We start from the raw sequence: 21,692 nt of genomic DNA on the forward strand, positions 1-21,692 counted from the left end.
GAAGGCCTATGACATGCATGCTCCATATTACCTGATGTCCCATAATACCCCAGATCCATCCTAATATTTACAATCTACTCTATGCCAAAGTACAAAATCTGAATGGGTGAATTTCATACCTTCATTTGCTGCGTTTCAGGTATTGTGCTGGACTCCGGTGATGGTGTCACCCACAATGTGCCCATCTATGAGGGTTACGCTCTGCCCCATGCCATCATGCGTCTGGATCTGGCTGGTCGCGATCTGACTGACTACCTCATGAAGATCCTGACTGAGCGTGGCTACTCTTTTGTCACAACCGGTAATTACTCTCCACAATTCTATTAACTGAAAATCACTGCTAATTTGTGACCAATTTCTCCCCTCAAAACTAATCTGAAAGAGGGGTGTCTTTGCGTAATCTGCACATTTTGCTAATTCATACAATGCTCTGTCACAGCTGAGCGTGAGATTGTGCGTGACATCAAGGAGAAGCTGTGCTATGTGGCTCTGGACTTTGAGAACGAGATGGCCACTGCTGCCTCCTCCTCCTCCCTGGAGAAGAGCTACGAGTTGCCTGATGGCCAGGTCATCACCATCGGTAACGAGCGTTTCCGCTGCCCAGAGACCCTCTTCCAGCCTTCCTTCATTGGTGCGTAGTTATCCACTCCCTCTAAAACATTATGTCACAACTTTTGTCGCATCAGCTGATGACATTTCCCTTCTTCTGAACAGGTATGGAGTCTGCTGGAATCCATGAGACTGCCTACAACAGCATCATGAAGTGTGACATTGACATCAGGAAGGACCTGTATGCCAACAACGTCTTGTCCGGTGGTACCACCATGTACCCTGGTATTGCTGACCGTATGCAGAAGGAGATCACTGCCCTGGCTCCCAGCACAATGAAGATCAAGGTAACATATTATATAAATGTTCTTTGCTCTAATGTATCCCCATTCTACAGCTAAAGACATGCAGATCTCTGAAACATACCCTTCTCTTTCTTATCCTAGATCATTGCTCCACCTGAGCGTAAGTACTCTGTGTGGATCGGTGGCTCTATCCTGGCCTCCCTGTCCACCTTCCAGCAGATGTGGATCACCAAGCAGGAGTATGATGAGGCAGGACCCAGCATTGTCCACCGCAAATGCTTCTAAATTCATTATCATGGTTATCATCTGCGTCTGCTCGCCATGAATCACACAGTAGTGGAGCACTGTGCTGATATGGGACAGATCTGTTGGAGATTTATGTCGTAACCCCATGTCACGCAATGAATATGCTTCAGTGCAGAATGGGTAAAATCAAGAAAAGAAGATCATTGTGCATTGTCAAACAACGCAATGTAAAATGTACATACATTTTAATTTATTAAATTCCATCATTTGGTATTTTTTGAGATGTGTCTATGTGCATTATTACCTTAATTGCATAACGCACCTTGCATATGGTTTTTGGGGGAATGTCTTGATATTTCAACTTTTGATTAGACGTGTAGTTTAAGACTGAAAAGAAGAAAAAAAAAACGCAGCAAAATCAAAACTGTGTTCAGCACATATTTATCCCCTCATTTCACAGAAATAATGTGTATTAAAAGTGTCCAGTAATGTTCCTCTAATTCAGTTAAACAGGCCAAACCTCTCACAGCTACACCAACCATAAAACTGACAACAATCAGGCGCTCAAAGACTGTCCATGAGGCAGAAAGAGATGTGACTGAGTTCATTTCTATCTTTATCACACTTCACACTTGTATGGCTTCTGCCTTGAAAGCTGACTCCAGCTTGACTTGAGAAGAATGTTGGAGCCAGACACAGCTGATATTCGACACTCAGTAATTCACTTAATATATGGATATGAGAAAGGGTGAAAGCTGTTCCTATAAGGCTTGGAGCAGGAATAGACGTGAGTCAGTCCATTGTTTTTATCTCTCTTTAAAAAAAGGTGAAAAAACAACTAGGTTGAAAGGTGTTTTTCTACTTTTGCTGAAGGCTCTCCAAACACACAAAACTGACCGTTGAAAAAGGCTAGAATATATGACCAACGAACAGAAAGCAACGACTATTTTAGCCATAACAAAAAACAATGTATTTTTCTGTGCACAATATATGATTTAAATCACACTCCACTCACTCCCCGAGCCTGTTGCTGTATTCACCCCCGTCCTTCACCACCTGGCGGAGCCAAACTCGAGCAGCACAAAGCAGCAGCACCGCCAGCACGGCTACAAACACCACCTGCTTCCGTTCGTCTTCGCTGACAACCAGAAACTGTAAGTAAAAGCCCTGGTTTGGCTATTCCTGCCTTCCTCACTTTAGAATGAACTAGGGTTATGTTGACGAATCAAAAACACGTTTACCGATATCTTGTCGTATCCGTGGATTGTTGACACAAACTGCTATAGTTATTTTAGGCCGTTAACGTCTACAGGCTGTTACTCCTTCACGGATCATTCAGCAACGCACTCCTCAACATTGTAAACACGGGGTTAGCCAGCTACGACGACGCCTTATGTAAGATAATGTGTATCTAACAAACTGGCTCTGCCTCCATTATGGCAGTTTTGAACAATAAAAAGCTGACAGGATTATCGTGTCGTATTTTGCTTTGCTGTTTAGACCTGTAACTAGATTACATATGTGACTCAAGGAGTAAAGGCGCCATAGCTTAAGCAGGCGGGTCCATGGAGGGGTGTGTCAAAGAAGTAGAAGCAGCTGGTCAGCCATTGGCTTCCTCTCAGGAAAAGGCTTCGCCTTTAGAAGTGTTTTCATTTAAATGTCGGGCGGGAGGCGCTAAGGGAGGAAAAACAAAACGGCGCAGCCGAGCCCTACGATCTGGTGTAGGTTAGCGTACACAGTGTCCTCATATACATGATGTGTTAATGTGTCGCCTTGCCGGAAAGTGGCTGATTTTTAACCATCTTCCTTTACAGCGTTAAGAGTGGAGGAATATGGTGACAAAGCGGATTAGATCGGAATATATGAAGAAATTCAAGGATCCGAAATGGGAAACGTATGCAAAATGTTATGAGGATCTGGTGAAGTACAGGTTATCCAGGCGACTCCTGGAGCAAGCTCATAACCCCTGGTTTTGGGGGGAATGGGGAAGTGACACCGAGTCTAGCGGTAAATCTACACCTGTGAGCAAAAGTAAAGTTGAGCCGCTTCAGCTGAAGGAGGAAACTTCACTTTCACCAGCACCTCGATCTGGGAAGGAAACACCAGAGGCAGCTGCTCCTGAACAGCCCGAACCAGTACACGACAGAGAAATACAGTCCCCTATTATAGGTAGGTCCTGAAACGCTAAAATATGTAATACTTTAACACTGTAATTACCGGGACTACACAGGGTATAGCTTTGTAATAGTGTAATAGGCTTCGTTAAATGTTAACCTTCATCAAAATAACCATATTGTGACTATAAAATTTATGAACTCAATAAATCTCTTCTCTATCACAGAACAAGTCACAGGAGATGTTGAAGCTCAGGAGGAGGAGGAAGAGAAAAGCAGAGAGGCTTCACCTGTCACCTCTGTAATCCAACCAGAAACAGATACCTGGGCCCAGAGGAAGACCAAGAGCAAACCCCGCCATTCACACAAGCCAAGCAAGTCTAAAACCAAGCCTCAAATAACCAAAGACATGGGAACAACCAAAGACACTGACAAAGAAAGCAGGCACCCTTTTGCTATGTATGGATCAGGAGAGAGACAGGCAGAGGTGGCCTCCAAAAAAACTCATAATGTGGGTCCTGCTGCTTCAACCAAGGAGGTGAGCTGCTTCTGAGCCGCACAATGTGCATTCTGACTTCAAGCGATCTTCTGTGGATAAAAAGCTGTATTGCAATAGAAAGTCATTTGATTATGATTAACAATTCAAGTTCACAAAAGTGGTTAGTTTTTCTGGGAGCAGATTAAGCCCCAGTGAACCAGTCCAAAAAAGCGATGAAGGAAGAAGAAAACCTAAATTTCACTGTTAATAGGGATTACATATTGAAAAGTACATTTACATATCTCTCTGTTAGGAGTGTAACAGTACAACATATTGTATTGTTTAATATGAGCATCTCAATTCAATACTTAGAGGTGCTGAACAATACATTCAACAGACTGTAGCAAACAAAGTACTCATTTTAATACTCATTATATTGAAGTGTATGTAGTGTAATTAAAATTAAACAAGCAAGTTTACAATGAGGGCAGACCCGTCGCTGAAAATATTGCTCCTTTGGTACCTCAAAATCGGAAGCAGAGAGGAAAAGCACACTATTCACAAGTGTATATTAGCCTGGGGCTAATATTTTAACGTGTGTGTTGTGCATTATTAAAAAAATAATGCACTTTTATTATGCTGGATGCACCATAAACTAAAAATGGAAACTTTAACATATTAACATAAGACAGATTTTCAGGCATTCCGTATTTTTGCTGTATCAAAAAATGTATCAGATCAGACATTGATGTATCACTGTATCATATTTCTATCTTTCTATCTATCCATCCATCCATCCATCCATGTTTTAGAGGTGTAACGATTCACAAAGTTAACAATTTCGTTCAATATGATATGGTGGGGTCTAGGTTCTACAATGTTGCAAAAATAAGGAGTGACAACAATACATTATGTTAACTCGTGTCTGTTTAGTGTTTACTCTCAGTGGTTTAACTGGAGTCCTCTGGGTTAAATATCAATAAGAAAAACTTTTGACTTAGAAAGTGATTTATTAGATGTGCTGGTTCAAGTTTGTCTGTTCCTCTTTGCCTAGATCCACGAGTCAGCACTACGAGCAAAAACCAGACGAGAGATGGAGAAGCAGATGAAAAGAGAAGACAAACGGAGGGCAAAATCTGCTGACTTGGAGAAGATGAGCAAAAGCAAGATCGTCCCTGATTACAACCCCTGGATGACGGAGTACATGCGCTGCTTCTCTGCTAGGTCGCGGTAAAATCAAACACACATTACTATATGAAGAGAAAATCAACTAAAAAGACTTTGACTTGGCAAACCTCTCAGGCTCCCAGCAACATTCCATATGGACACTGGTGGAAAATGTATGACCACCTCAGCCATCTTCCTAAGTGGCTTATTGCCATGAAGAATCAGATATGTCAAGCTGACAGTTTAGCCCTGATTTCAGTAAAAGCATTAATGCAATTTATTTATTTGTACTGGAAATGAAAATGGTGCATAGCGAATGCATTGCCTCAGCACTTCATCACATGTCACTTTTGTTTACTGGTATTCGTTATTAGTGTGATTTACTTTAGAAAATCATGGATGTGCAGCACAGTTCACTGTTTTCACAAGCCACATTTTAGAGCCACAAACAGCCACCTCAGGATTAGCTCAGAGTAAAATGTACATGTTGTGTGTTTTTTGTTGTGTTGTTACAGTACTAAAACTGGCCTGCTGTCAACAATCACTGAAACTGAAAAATAATTTTTAGTATCCATACTGTACCTGCTGCATCACGAACAGTCACTCTAATTCCGTATTAAGGGCGCTGGTCTAGAATCTAGACTGTTAATGTTTTTGTATTTTCTAAGAATTGCGTATGGTTTAAATTTGCACTGGTAAATTATGTATTGTTTCGTTCTTTGTCTATTGAGGTCGTTCATAAGTTTACATTCATCCATTCATTCCATGTGATCCACAGGGTACTGCTAATATGAACTGGGTCAAGTTGCCCTAAATTCACTCATCTAATGTTTGCTAGTCTTTGTCAACAGTGTCTATTGTTTTATGTGAAGATGTATTGCATAGTATTGTTTTTCAACAAAAAATGCACAGCGTGTGTTTCAGGGGTGGTTAAATTGCAGGCCAAATTACAGTTTAAAGTTTTAATACAGCCGATTCAGCTAAACTGAATATTAAGCCCAGAAGCTCTTGGTGTGTGACAAATGCAGCATAGAGGGGGATTTTGGTGCATTGTATCAGTATGTTGTCATTTTCACTGTTTTGGCCTCTCTGGCTTCAGCCACTGCAGGTTTTTCTTGCAGACTAGTGAGCTGCTTCAGTGCTTATCGCCTACAAGGGCTAACAGAACCTGAAACAGGAGCTCAGAAGCCAACAAGCCTGTGAGAACTATGATCTTTTTACATGTTTACCCATGTAAGCTTGACGCTGCTTACATTTTAAAATATGTTATGACAGCTGACACCCACTAAAATATTTAGCCAAGCTTGTCACCTTGAATTCTTGTCAGTATACACCTGTCAGTGAAATATTAGATGTTGCTTTCAAATCTGGCCAAAGAATGGCAACTCTGATGACAATATTTAAGGCAGCTCAAAGAACATGACTATAAAACTTGAAAAAGCTAATTGAGAATGTGGTTCTGTAGGTTTCTAGGTAAACAATCAGATTCAAAAGTCATACAGTTGTAAGCAAAAGTTTGAACACCCCCAGTCAAATGAGATTTTAGGAACTCTAGGAATCCTCTACAGAGAACACACTTACATGTGTTATTTTAATGCACAAGTTCTATTTATTTGCTAAGTTATTGAAAAAAAGGGGCGCCAAAACTTTCGCCTACAAATGTAAATGCTACACTGAGAGTCAAAATGTCAAATAATTGTACTCTGTCCTAGGTGACAGTATAAAGGCTGCATATCTTTTTTGTATAGTGGTAACTGTTTATGGTGATGATGATAATGAAGCCATAATATTGCTCCTGAGCCACTGAAGCACAAGGATAATGTACAACCTGCCGTCTGTGTAAAGAGCCAAGAAAGCTGGTTAGAAGGGTGTTTACAAAAGACTTGAGTGTTTGGATGCTTGCCTGTATTTGAATGTGAGTTAGTATATGTGAATGTGTAACAGTAACAGCAGACTGGTGTTAATGGGATTCTGCATTACTACTGCAGACCAATGTGGGGACGTAGTCTTCTTAAACTCTTTTTCACAGAGAGAATTTCTAGATCTTTTCAGAGTATTTTAGCACAACAGCTATTTTAAATGGTGATTGTTAAAGGGTGTGACTAATAGTTGTGAAGATCAAATTTTTATCTATTGCTTTTACTCAGTGTACTTGGATTAAATTTATTGTTTCTAGGCCTCAGGCATCTGTTATGTCAGTGCAATTAAAATGTGCTTATTTAATGTATTAATAAATCTTTTTATAGTTTTACCACACTTTTGTGTACATATGTGATTACCAGTCATGTTTCTTACTTATTGTTATGACAGATTTTTAATAGCAGCAACATGATGATGCTAATATCTTTGTATATTGCATTATGGTATAATAATAATTTGATGAAAACACTTTTAGCTCTGTATGTGTGTAGCTTGTATTTAGATACATACTGTTATTCTGAAATCTATAGACAATATTATCCACTCCTAGTTCTGAATAGCATTTGCCCCTCAGTTTTATGATGTGCTGATACCAGGAAATAATCTCACTTTAGGAATCAGAGAAAGTTGCTTTGTTGAGTCTTTAGAAGCATTAAATGTGTATATACATATTGTACACATACCCCCATTTTTCAGTTTTTAATTTTCTAAATCATTTGAACACAGCGGCTGCCCTTTACATTGTGTGAAAATGTAATGTCGAATGGACCAATAGAAATTCTCCAAAATTGCTTGCTATAAAATCTCTTTATATCAATTTACATTAAAAGTAAAGGGGTCTGGCCCTCTCCTGTAAACTTGCCATCTTGGAGATACTTATGAAATACTAGCATTTATTTGATGAATATAATTGCACAACATAACTTTCTTTGTGTTTGCTGTCTTTATCTGCACAGTAAGAAGTAGCTTTCCATTTATTATTTATTAATGACTCAGTCGATAATGACTCAGATTAGTGACAAGATGAAGTTATGGTGGTCTGTATCAACTTACATAAGCAAACTGTTTGGGAAATAAAGCAAACCTAGATTAAGTAAAATACTCATTTAAATTAAGAGCTTCTGCCACCAGCACAATAAACATGCCTTCTGTTACTAATGCCCAATTCAAAGTCTGTTTCCCAGAAAAGATCTGTAGCATTTAATCTAGACAAGCTGATTGTTACTTTAGCTTGTTTATGCGGTGGGAGAAATCAATGATTCAAGGCTTTTAATAAACAAAAAGCTATAGAAAGAGCAGCGTAAGAGGCATTTGTTTAGCCTCGATACTTAAATTGTGTCTGTTATATATGTTAAATAACATCAATTTATAATAGGATCTTATGAATAAATGATACGACCCATGACCTCCCATGTATGAAAATCTTGGCTAGGTTTGAAGTGAGGGTCCAAGAATAAGCAGAATGTAGCACTCAACATACATTGCAATTTTCCAAAACACTGTAGTTGGCTGCACATTTATATCTATAACATTTAAAAATGAGACACTAGTTTTAATAACACTTTGCATGAGTCAATCCAATGAACATTTTCAAACAGGACAACAGCATGTAAATATGCTGTGGAAGATAATACTCTGTGTAACAGTGACTTTTCAATCTACATTTTAAACTTCCTTCATTATGATATATGTATATGAGAAGATAGTGGTTGTTTATATATACTGTATTTTGACATTCCAGGTTTTTTACAGTAACATAACTTTCTTATACATGTTGTGCACCAAAAACATCAGAACAGAAGAACAGTGCATTCTTGCAAAATACGGCAATCACTTTTATAAAACATTGTATATTCCATTATATTGCCCTACCAGACCAAAAGGAATACTCATCTGCAGAGCGAGAGAGAAAAAATGAATAAAAATGTATTGTGTCATGGTAAAACCAGTGTACGTAACAGATGTCACTGATAAGACCTTCCAAGTAAACACTGGCCTGCTCCCGAACTGATAAAACCTAATCGTTGAAGTTCTGGTAATGCAGTCCATAAAACATGCTCCAAAGTAATGATGTAAGCTCTTTTCTACACAAGATCTACATATGTTAATGGGAGTAGAATAGGACACAGAGGGTTAAGATAGCTCAGTGCAGAACTTTCAGCAAGGGCCTAGTTTCATCATCCTCAGGGTTTTGAACACAGCGGGTATCTTTGCCTAGGCCCAGGGGGCAGTTAACGGTTTCCAGACTTCTGGAGCGCAGAGACGTCCCAGGATCTCTGGCACGTCTGAACCGAAGTAAAAGGAAGGTGAGGGAAGAGTTGCTCCACTTTCTTGGGCCTTTCACCCCATTCCCCACTGATATCCTCCTTATCTTCACAAAACCTGCCTGAAGACCAAATGGGGAAACATTCATTTAAACCATGAGCATATCAACAAACGAAGATTTGTGCAAGGACTTTAACACACTGAAGAACTACACCAGCATAATAAATAAAGAATGCACAAAAAAATCAACGTTACCATTCATGTAATTTATGCTAGCCTTACTGGCTGAATAACTGCTCTCCTCCACAGATACACACACCTAAATCTGAATGCTGATCATCTTGCATTTTTAAGCCAACTGCCTGAACATGTCCTAAGTCTTTAAAAAACCTTTTGCTGTCCAGTCTAAGGAGCTTCAGTAATATTTCTCATGAATTCCTCTCTTTTGATTTGCATTTGAACAAAATTCTGATGTCATTTGTCATTTTCAAAATTATGGCAGTGCAGGTCAATCCCACTTCTGGACCGATTAAAACATCTGACGATCTTTTTTGGTGTTGTTCTGTAAGACTACCTTTATTTATTCTTTACTTTATTTACTTAGAAGAAGATTACGAAATTCTTTGGAACTAATTATGCAGAAATCCAGATCATTCCAAAAGGTTCACAAACATTTTCACTGCTGTGGGTGTTTTTGAAGACCTCAATTAGCTCTATATATGTTCATTTAGGGTTGGATATCCAAGAACAGGGTGGGCACTCCTGGCTTTGAGAACCAAGGGCCTTAGACCCATCGTGTCTACAGTTCCATATAAGGGTTCTATATGGCACAGGGGCCCCAACTAGCAGGGGTATCAAATCCCAGTCTTGTGGGGTCATGGCCCTAATTAACACCAGCTAATTATCATAACCTTCATGAGCTGAATCAGACATGCTCAAGGAGAGAAAGCACTAAACAGGGTTGCATCTCTCAATGACTGGAGCTGCACACATGTTCAACAAGTACAAGAAAAATATTTCCACCAGGAGTTTTAACGAGTGTTGCAAATAGTATTAATCACTTGGGATGATATTCCAGGTCTTGTCTTGCATGCAATTTCACAGTTTGCACTGCAGCTGCGTTTTGAAAAGAATTCAAAAAATGAAATAGGAATTCACACCATTACTAACTAAGACCTTCTTATTCATCTCTGTGTATGGAGTATTAAGTTGTCCATGAGTAGCTGCCTGTTAATTAGTCTTCTCCTTCCACAGATACCTTGGATCCACCTTGGACCTCTATTTCTGGTTAGCAATCCAAAGTAGCCAAATAAGGGTCCTTAGAAACCTCCCTGGCTAAGGGTCTAGGAAGGACGCAGGGTGTCTGGAGTTAAATATAACTACTGCCCTGCAGTGTTTTTTGTGTGTGTGCGCGGTCCAACTGATAAGTTCTGGGGGTGGCAACAAGTTTAGGCAGTTGCTCTTTCTCTGGTTAGGAAAGAGGGTGAACCTGTGGGAGTATCTGTGCATGTTTGGGGGAGTTCGGGAGGGGGACATGCTTAGCATGGCTCGGCATCGCTGTGTCATCGTCACTTGCGCATGCAGAAGCTAACTTGAGCAGGGCTCGGGGAGGGGGGTTGTTAATGACCAAAATAGTCCCCAGTATCAAAGAGGACTCCTCCTTCCTAGAGCATGCCAAATACAGTACAGATGCTGTTGAGCTGTGACTAACATCCTTTTACAGACAAGAGGGACAGGCAGGGGTAATTACACAGAACTAGCAGTTATAGGCGATTTAATAAGAGACTATCATTGACCTACTCATTATTGACTACTGATGTGAACACAGCCAGGAATTATGTTTGCTGCTTTGCTATAATATGAAAATACTTCATGTACAATATGTAGTCTACATAAAGTGAAAGGGCACAGGATATCATACTTTTTTAAAAAATCAATTTTTCCTCATTATCACAGACAAGTTCCAATCCTGAATCCTGGATTTACCAATTAAAGCATAACATGTAAGCATCTAAACTCTATTATTAAAGCAACTACCTTAGACCTCAGATGCAGATTATAATGTGTAAAGCAATGTGAATAACAGCATCCCTCATTAAATCTGCTCTTGTTGGAATGCAGCTTGGCTGTTTTTAGAGAATTTAGCATTTTAAAAGTTGTGCACAGGACAGGCAGTGGATTTTGCTATCTAAACAGTGACAAGGTGATACAAGTACATCAGTGTCCAAAATGCCTGATGTATAAGCACCAGGCCAACCGTTTTCCTAATTTTTTCTTATTTAATTCAGACATAACAGCTTATAAATAGACAATTCTGTCATACACCATGCTAGTAACAAAACTAATTCCACTCAAACTTACACATTTAATGTACAAGGGGTATAAAATGCATTGCTAGACTGCAATGTTAGACTTTATTATAATTTATTATGATAATATTCAATAAAGTATGTTGCAAATGTAAAATATAAAAAAGCTTTGTATAACACTGCATCACTGTTGGTTGGCCCTCACTAGCAGCGCGGCGAGAAACACATTGGTTTATTTTTTTTTATAAAACACTCTCCGGCCATATGCCAGCATATATTATTTCAATGATGTCTGTAAATAATGGTAATTATCAGACTCACTCCAGTGGTTGGATCACATGCCACTACTAAACTGGGAAAATTTAGTTACAGTGCACAATCGAGCTGGAACTACAGGAAACACTAAAGCTCGGCTTGCTGGTGTCACTCAGTCATTTTAAACTTTTAGTTTCTAATCACCTCCACTCTGCCTGCAACTGTTGTACCTGATTTTTACTATTATTGTGTTATTTTCATTATTTTAGCTATTTTATTTTATTTTCCCCATTTATTTCTGGCTTATTTATTATTATTATTCTTATTCTTGTTTTAATTATGATTATTTTATTATTATTTTGAGTCATTTTAATTAATTTTAGTTTTCTTTTTTAATCTTATCCTCCTTTTGCTTTATCTTCTTTTGATTTTATTAACTTTTAACATTTTAGTTAAGCTTTAATTATTGTTTTACATTAATAATAAAATATATTAAACTGTAATAATGTTTCATTTTTTATGCTTACCTGATTTAAGCCATTTTTTTTATTAAATTTACTTTTATTACTTGATATGTTCATCATCAATCCCTTTTCACTGTATTAACTTGACAACATTGTAAATGAGGGTCACCCTCAATGTTCTCCGAGGTTTATTAAACGGTGATTGATTGATTGATTGATTGATATTGTTTTTATTGTCTATATTCCTGTGCAAATACATTATTTGGCAAAAAATATGTGGACACCCCCTCTAATTATTGAGTTCAGGTGTTTCAGTTACACCTATTGATAAGAGGTGTATAAAATCAAGAACATAGCTATGCAATCGCCATAGACAAACACTGGCAGCAGAATAGGTTGAACCGAAGAGGCTCAGTGATTTTTAACATTGTAATGTCAAGGTGGACGCCACCATTTCCACAAGTCATTTTGTGAAATTTCTGCCCTAACAGATCTGTCTCAATCAACAGTAAGTGCTATTATTGTGAAATGGCAGCATGTTGAAGCAACAACAGGTCAACCATGAAACGGTAGGTCAGGTAGACTCACAGAGCGAGGCCACCAAATGCTGAAGCACGTAGTGTGTAAAACTGCCTATCTTCTGTTGCAAGACTTACTACAAAGTTTCAAACTGCCTCTGGAAGCAACAATAGCACAAGAACTTTGCATTAGGAGCAACATGAAATGGGTTTTCATGGCCGAACAGCTGCACACAAGATTATAATGCAGAATGTCAAGAGTCAGCTGGAGTGGTGTAAAGCATGCTGCCACTGGACTCTTGAGCTGTGCAAACGGGTTCTCTGGAGTGATGAATCACGCTTCACTATCTGGCAGTCTGATGGAGGAATCTGGCTTTGACGGATGCCAGTAAAACGCTATCCACAGAATGCACAGTGCCAACAGTAAAGTTTGGTAGGGGGAGGAATAATGGTATGGGGATGTTTTTCAGGGTTTGGGTCCTTAGTTCCAGTGAAGGGTAATTTTAATGTTATAGCATACAAAGATTTTTTTAGATAATTATGTGTTTCCAACTTTGGCAACAGTGTGGGGAAGGTCGTTTCCTGTTCCAGCATGACTGGACACAAAGATAGGTCCATAAAGACATTAGCTGTGGCCAAAACCGCATACTACTATACTATATGTCCTAAACTAATTAATGAGCTTTTAATGGTGACGTACTAATTTTGATATACTAATTAGTATGGCAGTATATGGTTCAGGACGCAGCCTTAGTTTGACAAGTTTGGTCACTGAACACCTTTGGGATAACTTGGGACAACAACTGAGAGCCAAGTCTTCGTGTCCAACATTAGTGCCTGACCTCACAAACACTCTTTTGACTGAATGGGCACAAATGTCTACAGACACAACCCAGAATCTTGTGGAAATCCTTTCCAGTAGAATGGAGGCTGTTATAGCCACACAGAGTGGGCCAACTCCACATGTCCAACAAGCTCTTTAAAGTCTGATAATAAGGTGTCCTCAAACTTTTGGCCATATCGTGTAGCTCCTGCAGTCACATTTATGTACTTAATGTATTTTGAAAAATAATTAGCAAAGTATACTAAACCATAGCAAAATACTCAAACTGATTGGAATAGAGGTGAAATTTCAGGTTTCATCATGCAATGAATCGTTTACTTAGAACTGTGAATGAATTTGGTCATCATGAGGCCAGAGATTTACACCCTTTCTTTCTGAAATTCTGCAAGTAATCAAAAGTAAAAAGTCTTCTCTCACCTGGCTGTTTGGCTCTAGCGGCGCTGGCGCTAACAGCCACACTCCTGCACACTCTCGGCCTGAGCTCGTCTTGGGGAGCGTAGCTGCCGCAGTGCTGCATCACCATACTGAATCCCTGAACCCATCCGCTCCGGATCCAGCTCACCTATCCAACACAACCAAAACCCTTCACAACACGCTACATCACAACACAGTGCATTCTGCAACAGATTAAACTCTGCAGTAGTACCTGATTCTATTTTGTTGAGAATTTTGCGGGCACACTGAACAAAGGCCTCCTCCACATTCTCCCCTGTTAAAGCACTGGTCTCCAGAAACATGAGTTCTGAAATGCAAGCAGACTTATGTTCAAGAACATTTTATAAATTAAACACAGTTTAGGCCACTACTAGCCTTACTGACTAATACATTAGCACATTCAGGTACATTAGCACACACATACAGTTAGTGATTAAATGTATTAACAGATGTATTCAAGTTACTTACTAACTGTATATTCACTAGCAGCATATATACATATGAACTAATATGTGTTGCTTTTGTATGTCACTTGGCTCAACTTGCATATGGACCAGAAGAGAATCTTTGGCAATGTTCCACTCAGTGAAGTTGTGTCTAATTTCAAGTCTACAGTGGCCTCTTGTGGTACAATCACAGTACAAACCTTAAATGTCACCTGTCTTTTAAAACAGTAAAAGCGGGTTTTAAAGTTTAAAATATTTTAGGTATATGATTATCATAGCAGCAACACAAAATACACAAAAACTTCATTCTAATAAACATTAATAACAATAATTACATTTTAAGTATTAATATTAAGACAATATAATGAGAACTGTATTTTACAGCAGCCAGTGTTCTCTCTCACAGCAAACACATGGATTTAGTAAGCTGTCTCACTGTACTGGAAACTGAGGACATGCACGTTTCTTGCAAGACAGACGTACCATTCTCTTGAGCGAAGCGGGATGCCTCCAGAAAAGTGACCTCACGATCAGCGTCCAGGTCCTTCTTATTGCCGCACAATATTATGACAATGTTCTGGCTGGCCAACATCCTGGCATCTGTCAGCCAGTTGGTCAGAGCATTGTACGTCTCCCGGCTGATAAAGACATATAGATTAACCTACTGCAATAAAAACTTATTATAGCAGAGTTGTGGAGTGCAATCTAACTCCCACAAGAACACTACTGTACTCTGATAACATACCTGGTAATGTCATACACAAGTAGAGCTCCTGCTGCACCTCTATAATAGCTTCTTGTTACAGATCTGATGAGACAAAAGAATTAATTACAGGACAGAAATACTCACTGCATTGGTTATTTGGAAACACAGCGTTGTTGTTCATAACATTTAGAAAATAATGCAACTCATATATTTAATGTTAGAATTCATTAAGGCTGCGATATGGACAAACACCATATTAGCATTTTATTGTAATTAAGATGTGCCTTGTACCTTGCAACATTTTAATTTTTAACAAGGTTAAAAACTGGCCTTTTTTTTACAGTGAGGGCAAACAAGTATTCAAACACTTTTGTTTTAGTTATTCTATATACTTCCAGTGCACATAATCCCCTTCAGATTGATTAATGTCTTTTGCTTTTGTACTTCTAATTATAAACCAAAAAAAAAAATGTATTCACAAGCATAGTCAAAAAAAGAGAAATTTATAAAGGAAAAAAATATTCACATCACCAACTAATAACATCAGTGCTTTGCTGTTAAGCTGTTGTTGGCAGTTACAGCTTTGAGAGATCTACTGTAAGAAGTAAATAGCTTTTCACAGCACTGTGGTTCAATTTTTGCTCATTCCTTTCAGCAAACAGTCTTCAATTCCCCAAGGTTATGAGCATCCCCCTGATGGGCCTGAAATTTCAAATTTCAAAATCCTCAATAAAATTTCAGAGGGATTCAAGTCAGGATATTGGTTATGGTGTTCATGGGATCATATGCGCATCTGTTCTTTCACCAAATGTGACAGGCTGAATTATTGCCAAAGAGTTATATTTTTGTTTACCCTGACTAGAGCATATTGTTCCAAAGGAGTTCTGATTTGTCTTAACGGTCGTGTGCTAATTTTAGATTCGCATCACAGAAACTCATGTTGAGTATCTAATGATATTCAGGAAGCTAACTGCACACAATTTAAAAAGGGTGATTTATTAAAAGGCTTGTTTGCATACTGCAGCATTTTGCAACATCAGTATTGCAAAAGCCAATGATTACCAATAATATATTGTGCAGCTGTACTTTTTGACAGTAAGCTATTTTCTTCTGCTGTTCTTGAATTCCGCTCTTTAAAGTGTTTCACGTGCACCACACCATAAATGTTAAGCCTGGTTTAAGATAATGGCACTTTCCTAGTGCCCCTTTATGCATCAACATGAGCATAGCAGTGATCAATCAAGCATTCTGCAGCTTAATCTTAAACTGAATGAATACCAGAGCCTCACTCTCCTAGTCAAAACCAACAGCTGAATGATACATTCATGTTACAACCTTACATGTTCTTAACTGTACTAAAACGCAAATAACCTTTTTTTCAAACTTCTTTAAAACCTTGAGCAACAATGACCCAACGCATTTTATCAAAGTAAGTTATGTCAAAGTACAAGTCTATGGTGGAAAAAGTGGTCCTATGCAATGCTGCATATTGCTGAGTGGCCTAGTTTGTCTTCCACCCAAACCTCTTTGAACACACCTGAATCGTTCCTGTCCTGCTGTGTCCCAAATTTGGAGTTTGACAAACTTGTTGACCACATTGATGATCTTTGAGCCAAACTCGACACCAATCGTATGGTTTGAGTCATCTTTAACTGCAGGTACAGGAAAGAATACTGTCTTATGGCATGCATGTAAACAAGTGTGATGATTATGTTTTTTTCTATTTTAGATATACTTTAGATAGACATACATTTCTTCTCTATGAACTGGTGAAGGAGACATGATTTTCCAGTTCCTGCATTCCCAATCACTAGGAACTTGAACAGGAAATCTGAAAACAAAACAAGAACATCTCATTAATATAAACATATCGCTTGCTCAATGGTTAGTCTTAAACCCCCAAGGGAAACTTGGGTTCTTGGGTAGATTAATTTTGTTTTTGTAGGCACACATTATACACAATTTACATGTGCAATATATGTCCTGTGAATAACTTTTCAATTCCCAATAAGTGGCTGGTGTATTTTGCAAACATTCTCCTCTTTCCATGGAAACTGGGCAGTTCTAATCTTGAGCTTACTTAAGCAGGACCTTCACCAAACACAAAGCTAATGTGTTCCCTCATGACCTCTTCAGCCAGAGAAACTTAATATGAGAAAGCTAATGGTAATCAAAGCTAGCCTAGCAAGCATAATTGTGCTATTTAGCCAGCTCATCTGTCTGTCCGCCTATCGTGTGGTCATTTTTACATTCGTCTATCCGTTCATTCATTCACTAGCCACATTTGGATAATGTGTTTGTGAGCCATGAACACAACAGGGTAGTCTACAATAGTGTTTCCCCAACCCTGGTCCTGGGAGTGTCCTGCCCTGCACATTTTAGTGCTTTCCCTGCTTTAAGACTCCCACCACACTTCAACTCAGTACAGCGTTGTTAATTAGCCAGTTCGTTGAATCAGGTTTGTTGGGAGCATTGAAAAACACCAAAATGTACAGAGCAGGGCTGGGAAACACTGGTCTACAACACCACCTGCAAATGTAAAGCCTGTTTTAAAGTTTTAAAGCCTCAGTCTTTTTTTACTGTTTGCGCTGAATTGTTTATTTCTGCTTCAGTGGTGTAGCAGGCTGGAGCTGTTGGACTGAGGGATGGCAATCATGCGTGGTAATGAGAATATGAGGACCATGCTCAGACGGTTCTGATCAGTGTTTTTTTTTTAAGCAGTAGAAATGTTGAGTTTTTTCATGCAAACTTTGCTGGATGTACAACACTCATCATTAGTATCACACATACATTTTTTAATATTTTGCATTGTGTTCCCTGGGACTTTAACCTGTGTCTGGAAAACTAGCCCTGAAAGACCACCACACTGCTTAGTTCAGCTTTTTCCCTTTTTTTAATTGCTTTAACACAAGTGACTTAACCAACAAGTGAAACTACTGAGATTATTAATAGTTTAAACAGCCACAAGAATCCCAAACTGAGCAGTTATTATACCAACTACAGTGTTTAATGCAGCGTTTGCTCTAGTAAAGCATAGTATACTATAGTATTCTAAGATAATACAGTAACTTACCCTATTTAACAAATATAGTAGTGTTTTTGTAGTACAATAGACAATACACAGACTATGTAATATAGTATATACAAGCCATTTGACATTTTATATATATTTATTAACCCAAAAAAGTACACTATCCTGTAGAATATGGCTAGACCTGGCTTAAGTCAGGCACACATTGTCAGCGTATTTTTCTAGTAAGTTGAATATAGCATTGTGGAATGGCACAGAACAGAGTAGTGTTATCAGTAGTCTTGGATAAATTGAGCTAGTTATCTGAGCAAACACAGCTGATCCAGGCTTCGCTGCGCTCTATGTAACTACGGTACTAACAGACAATCTTCTTATATCAAACCAGCGATAAACAGGATAAACAGGTCGTTCCTGTCCTGTCCTAACATTGACATCCCAAGCTCGAGGTTCCTGCTGGATAAACTCCGCATCCATCCATCTAGCAAACAGCCTGTGTTTGTATGCGTCTCCTCCCTCCGGCCCTGGGTGCTAACAGTACATCTCAGCGATTAGCCTGCAAGCGCTTACAGCGACGGATGAGAACTGAGCACCTGCTAAATCTACACAGCCTGGCTTCGAGAACCGTGACAACAGACTAATGCACAAAATAAGCTTCCGTACCGTACGTCTCAGACATGGCAGGCGCTGTGTTATTTCAGATATGTTATTTTTTTGTGTCAGTTCAATCGGAGAGGATATTAAATGAAGGAAAATCCCTCAGAGGGATCCGCGCATCCTGTCGGACTTCCCAGGCTGTGAACTTCCTGTCGAGATTTTCAGAGTAAAAGTCATAGACTACTACTGAAGAAATACCGACCGAAAACATGTAGTTAAGGTAGGTCCATACGGTGTTTAGACTCTAGATTTTTGAATGATCTACAGTCCAATTTTAACATTTACTGTATCTAAATAGGCTGTAACTGATTAAAAAATCCTGTAGATTATGATATGGACAGCGATGGCATTCGAGTGTGCATTATTGGCCATTAAATAACATTTTATGGGTTATAATTTTTATAGATGTTCTTCTGAGTTTTTTCATGTCCAACTAAACTTTATTAAATTTCTTTATATACGGGGTGGTTTATACATATTTTGTATTTTTGTTGTTTTATTTGTCTGTCAGCCTGTTTTATATGACGTAGGTGCGTTTTTAGTGCTTCCTAAACCTGGTCCTCGAGCCCCGCCTGCCCTCTACGGTTTAGTGTCCTGCTTTAACACACCACTTCTCTCCACCTCTCACCCACTTTTACTGAAAAGTAGTAGCGTAAACATTTGTGACCACATGGGGGTAGTAGTTCATCACGGCCTGGTCAAATAACTCACAACACTCTTGCAGCCAGGTTTATACAGACAGGTGACAAACATAAAGTTTCTCAGTATGGAGGTCACCATGAGCTGCCAGAACACTTTTCATGAGCCTAAAATTATCATAAATTCTTCAAGTCTCTGGAACTGTGCTGGAGGGATGGTGTTTTGATGGTGGTGGAAAGCTGTTGATCATGTCAGTAGTGTTCCAAGTTGAGTCTTTCAAGTTGAGATTTGGTCACTTTGAATTTCCATGCTCATCGAGCCATTCAGTGACCCTTCCAGTGACCTCTTCAGTGTCATCTTGGTTGAGATCACAGCCATCAGAAATGTTTCATCATAGGATAAAGGTGATCAGTCAAAATAACTTTGCATTGATTTGCAGGGACCCTTCCCTCGAAGAATAGAAGTGGACACAAATTAAAATGCCCTTATAGCATAAAGGAGCCACCAGACCCCCTCAGGCCTGTACTGTTGTCTCAGTGTTCACCACACATGCACTCGCCCACTTGTGGAGAATATGGTGAAGAATGACTCATCTGTCCATAATGATTTTTCCACATCTCTGTAGAATATTGCTAATGGTTTCTGCACCACTAAACTCTCAAATGTGCATGTCTTTGTAACAAGAGGTTTATGCATTGCAACGCCTCTATAACAAACTGTTCCTGCTGACACATCCAGCAGTGATGTTCTCACCTGAGGAACATTTGCTTATTCTGTCACCTCTCTGTATAGTAATTGTGTAGTGACTACAGTATATATATATATATATATATATATATATATATATATATATATATTACTTACCCCTTACTTACCCACCCCTGTTGTTATGCAATAATACTGTTGAGTAAATGAAGGATCCTGAAATGTTTTAATGAAATCAAGATTCTTTCCCTCAAAGGATTTACTATAAACAACAGCAATTAAGAGTAATTGATTGCAGATTGTAGATGTAAATTGCCTACTATAAATCTTAGGCATTGTCACATCCATGAATGACTTTTGGATGTCATTAAATGTATATGTAATGAAGAGCATATGAGACAAAGCCAGAGTAAACTGCTAACAATCAGTGTGGGCGCATTGCGTAATATTTTTATGCCCTCACTGTCCAATGATGAACTCACTGGCAATTTAGTAACTCACACTGAGGTTAAAAACATAATCACAGAGCCAACGGTCATTGTAGAATCCCTGATATATATATATATATATATATATATATATATTATAAATAGCTTCTGAGGATTTGTAGAAATTGCTGTCCTTTCTTCTGACATTTCCTGTTTAGCTGATATCCTTCCTTACTGGGTGTGTGACATAGTATATGGATGTCTACTGATGGTTAAAGGAGTTCTAAGCTCAAAGAACACCGTGCATTTCATCTTAATCGTGGCAATCCCATGCACTGAATATTTTTGTGTTTTCTTGTTATATGGCACCTGATTCAGCTTAAGAAAGGTTTGCTAATTAGCTAATTAGGTATATTTGAGAAGCAACAGAAAGATGAAGAGCTTGATGTCCCCAGGTCTGGGATCAAGAACCCCTGCTTTAACATAGACTCTCAGATTAACATGCATTTATTCAATTGGTTTGTTTAAGTGACTGAAGGAGGGTGATAATATGCACCATGCTTTATGGAAAATTGGTCAAACCCTATTTTATGTGTCATTGTCAGTTCATTTAATAAGTTGATGAAGTCGATGCATTTTAACAAGTGTAAAATGTCATGATCAAGTGACCAAACAGGGCGAAGTAATATATCAATGCATGTCAAATTCATTGAATGGAATTCTCTTTGTTTCAATTCAATTCACATTCAAACTACACACTGTAGCTGGAAGTCAGCAACAACTGACCTCATCTTTGGCTGACAAAACTTTCTTGTTCTTGTTAGATTGGGGCCCTTTTTTCTTCATTTACTCATTTGCTGTTGTTTGCAGCCCAGATACCACTTAATTCTACAGCAAACTAAACAGCAGAAGTCAACAAACCTTAGATACACTTGCATGTATGCAATAAAAATACCATTTCCTCTGCCATTGTGAGGGGCTTATATATGAACCCAGGGGTGCTTCAGCCTTCACTTGAGAGATTTGCTATCACTCGAGCACAATGGTAACCAGGAAGAAGGGAAGTTAACTGTCCTTGGAATCTAAAAATGTCATCGCACTGACTGAACCAGGATGTTATTCTAAAAATTGAGAGTTCTTTTTACTTCAGCTCAATCCAGTAACCAGAAGAGCCTGCATCTGTGCCAGGTTGAGATTGTGGGGCACGCAACAGG

General features: G+C 38.8%; 3 protein-coding genes and 1 long non-coding RNA gene across 6 annotated transcripts in view; 2 read left to right on the plus strand and 2 right to left on the minus strand.

The window, feature by feature from the left end:
- Window positions 1-1,381, plus strand: part of acta1b (actin alpha 1, skeletal muscle b) — a 20,109-nt gene extending 18,728 nt beyond the window's left edge. The window contains exons 5-8 of the mRNA XM_036574651.1: window positions 140-301; window positions 440-631; window positions 715-896; window positions 996-1,381. Of these exons, the coding sequence (XP_036430544.1) occupies window positions 140-301; window positions 440-631; window positions 715-896; window positions 996-1,139 (680 nt within the window). The 3' untranslated portion in view covers window positions 1,140-1,381. The remainder of the gene's footprint in view (window positions 1-139; window positions 302-439; window positions 632-714; window positions 897-995) is intronic.
- LOC118810689 lies at window positions 1,221-2,454 on the minus strand. The gene is made up of 2 exons (XR_005007438.1): window positions 2,342-2,454; window positions 1,221-1,487 (listed from the first exon to the last, which is right to left on the minus strand). It is a non-coding gene; the product is annotated as an uncharacterized LOC118810689 (long non-coding RNA).
- Window positions 2,129-7,115, plus strand: ccsapb (centriole, cilia and spindle-associated protein b). 3 transcript variants are annotated; one of them, XM_036574654.1, is made up of 4 exons: window positions 2,129-2,254; window positions 2,915-3,269; window positions 3,442-3,752; window positions 4,747-7,115. In XM_036574654.1, the coding sequence occupies exons 2-4, from the start codon at window positions 2,933-2,935 to the stop codon at window positions 4,924-4,926; spliced, it is 828 nt and encodes a 275-aa protein (XP_036430547.1). In that variant the 5' UTR covers window positions 2,129-2,254; window positions 2,915-2,932; the 3' UTR covers window positions 4,927-7,115. The 3 variants fall into 3 exon arrangements, with proteins under 3 accessions (XP_036430547.1, XP_036430548.1, XP_036430545.1); XM_036574655.1 differs by lacking the exon at window positions 2,129-2,254 and adding an exon at window positions 2,336-2,821; XM_036574652.1 differs by lacking the exon at window positions 2,129-2,254 and having other exon boundaries at window positions 2,342-3,269.
- Window positions 7,116-7,749: 634 nt separating this feature from the next.
- rab4a (RAB4a, member RAS oncogene family) lies at window positions 7,750-18,859 on the minus strand. Its single transcript, XM_036574656.1, has 8 exons — window positions 18,713-18,859; window positions 16,772-16,852; window positions 16,559-16,673; window positions 15,061-15,123; window positions 14,799-14,953; window positions 14,081-14,176; window positions 13,852-13,996; window positions 7,750-9,165 (listed from the first exon to the last, which is right to left on the minus strand). The coding sequence occupies exons 1-7, from the start codon at window positions 18,726-18,728 to the stop codon at window positions 13,881-13,883; spliced, it is 642 nt and encodes a 213-aa protein (XP_036430549.1). The 5' UTR covers window positions 18,729-18,859; the 3' UTR covers window positions 7,750-9,165; window positions 13,852-13,880.
- Window positions 18,860-21,692: the final 2,833 nt, after the last annotated feature.

This window comes from Colossoma macropomum, unplaced genomic scaffold (genome assembly GCF_904425465.1).
Source record: "Colossoma macropomum unplaced genomic scaffold, Colossoma_macropomum, whole genome shotgun sequence".
Lineage (NCBI taxonomy): Eukaryota > Metazoa > Chordata > Actinopteri > Characiformes > Serrasalmidae > Colossoma > Colossoma macropomum.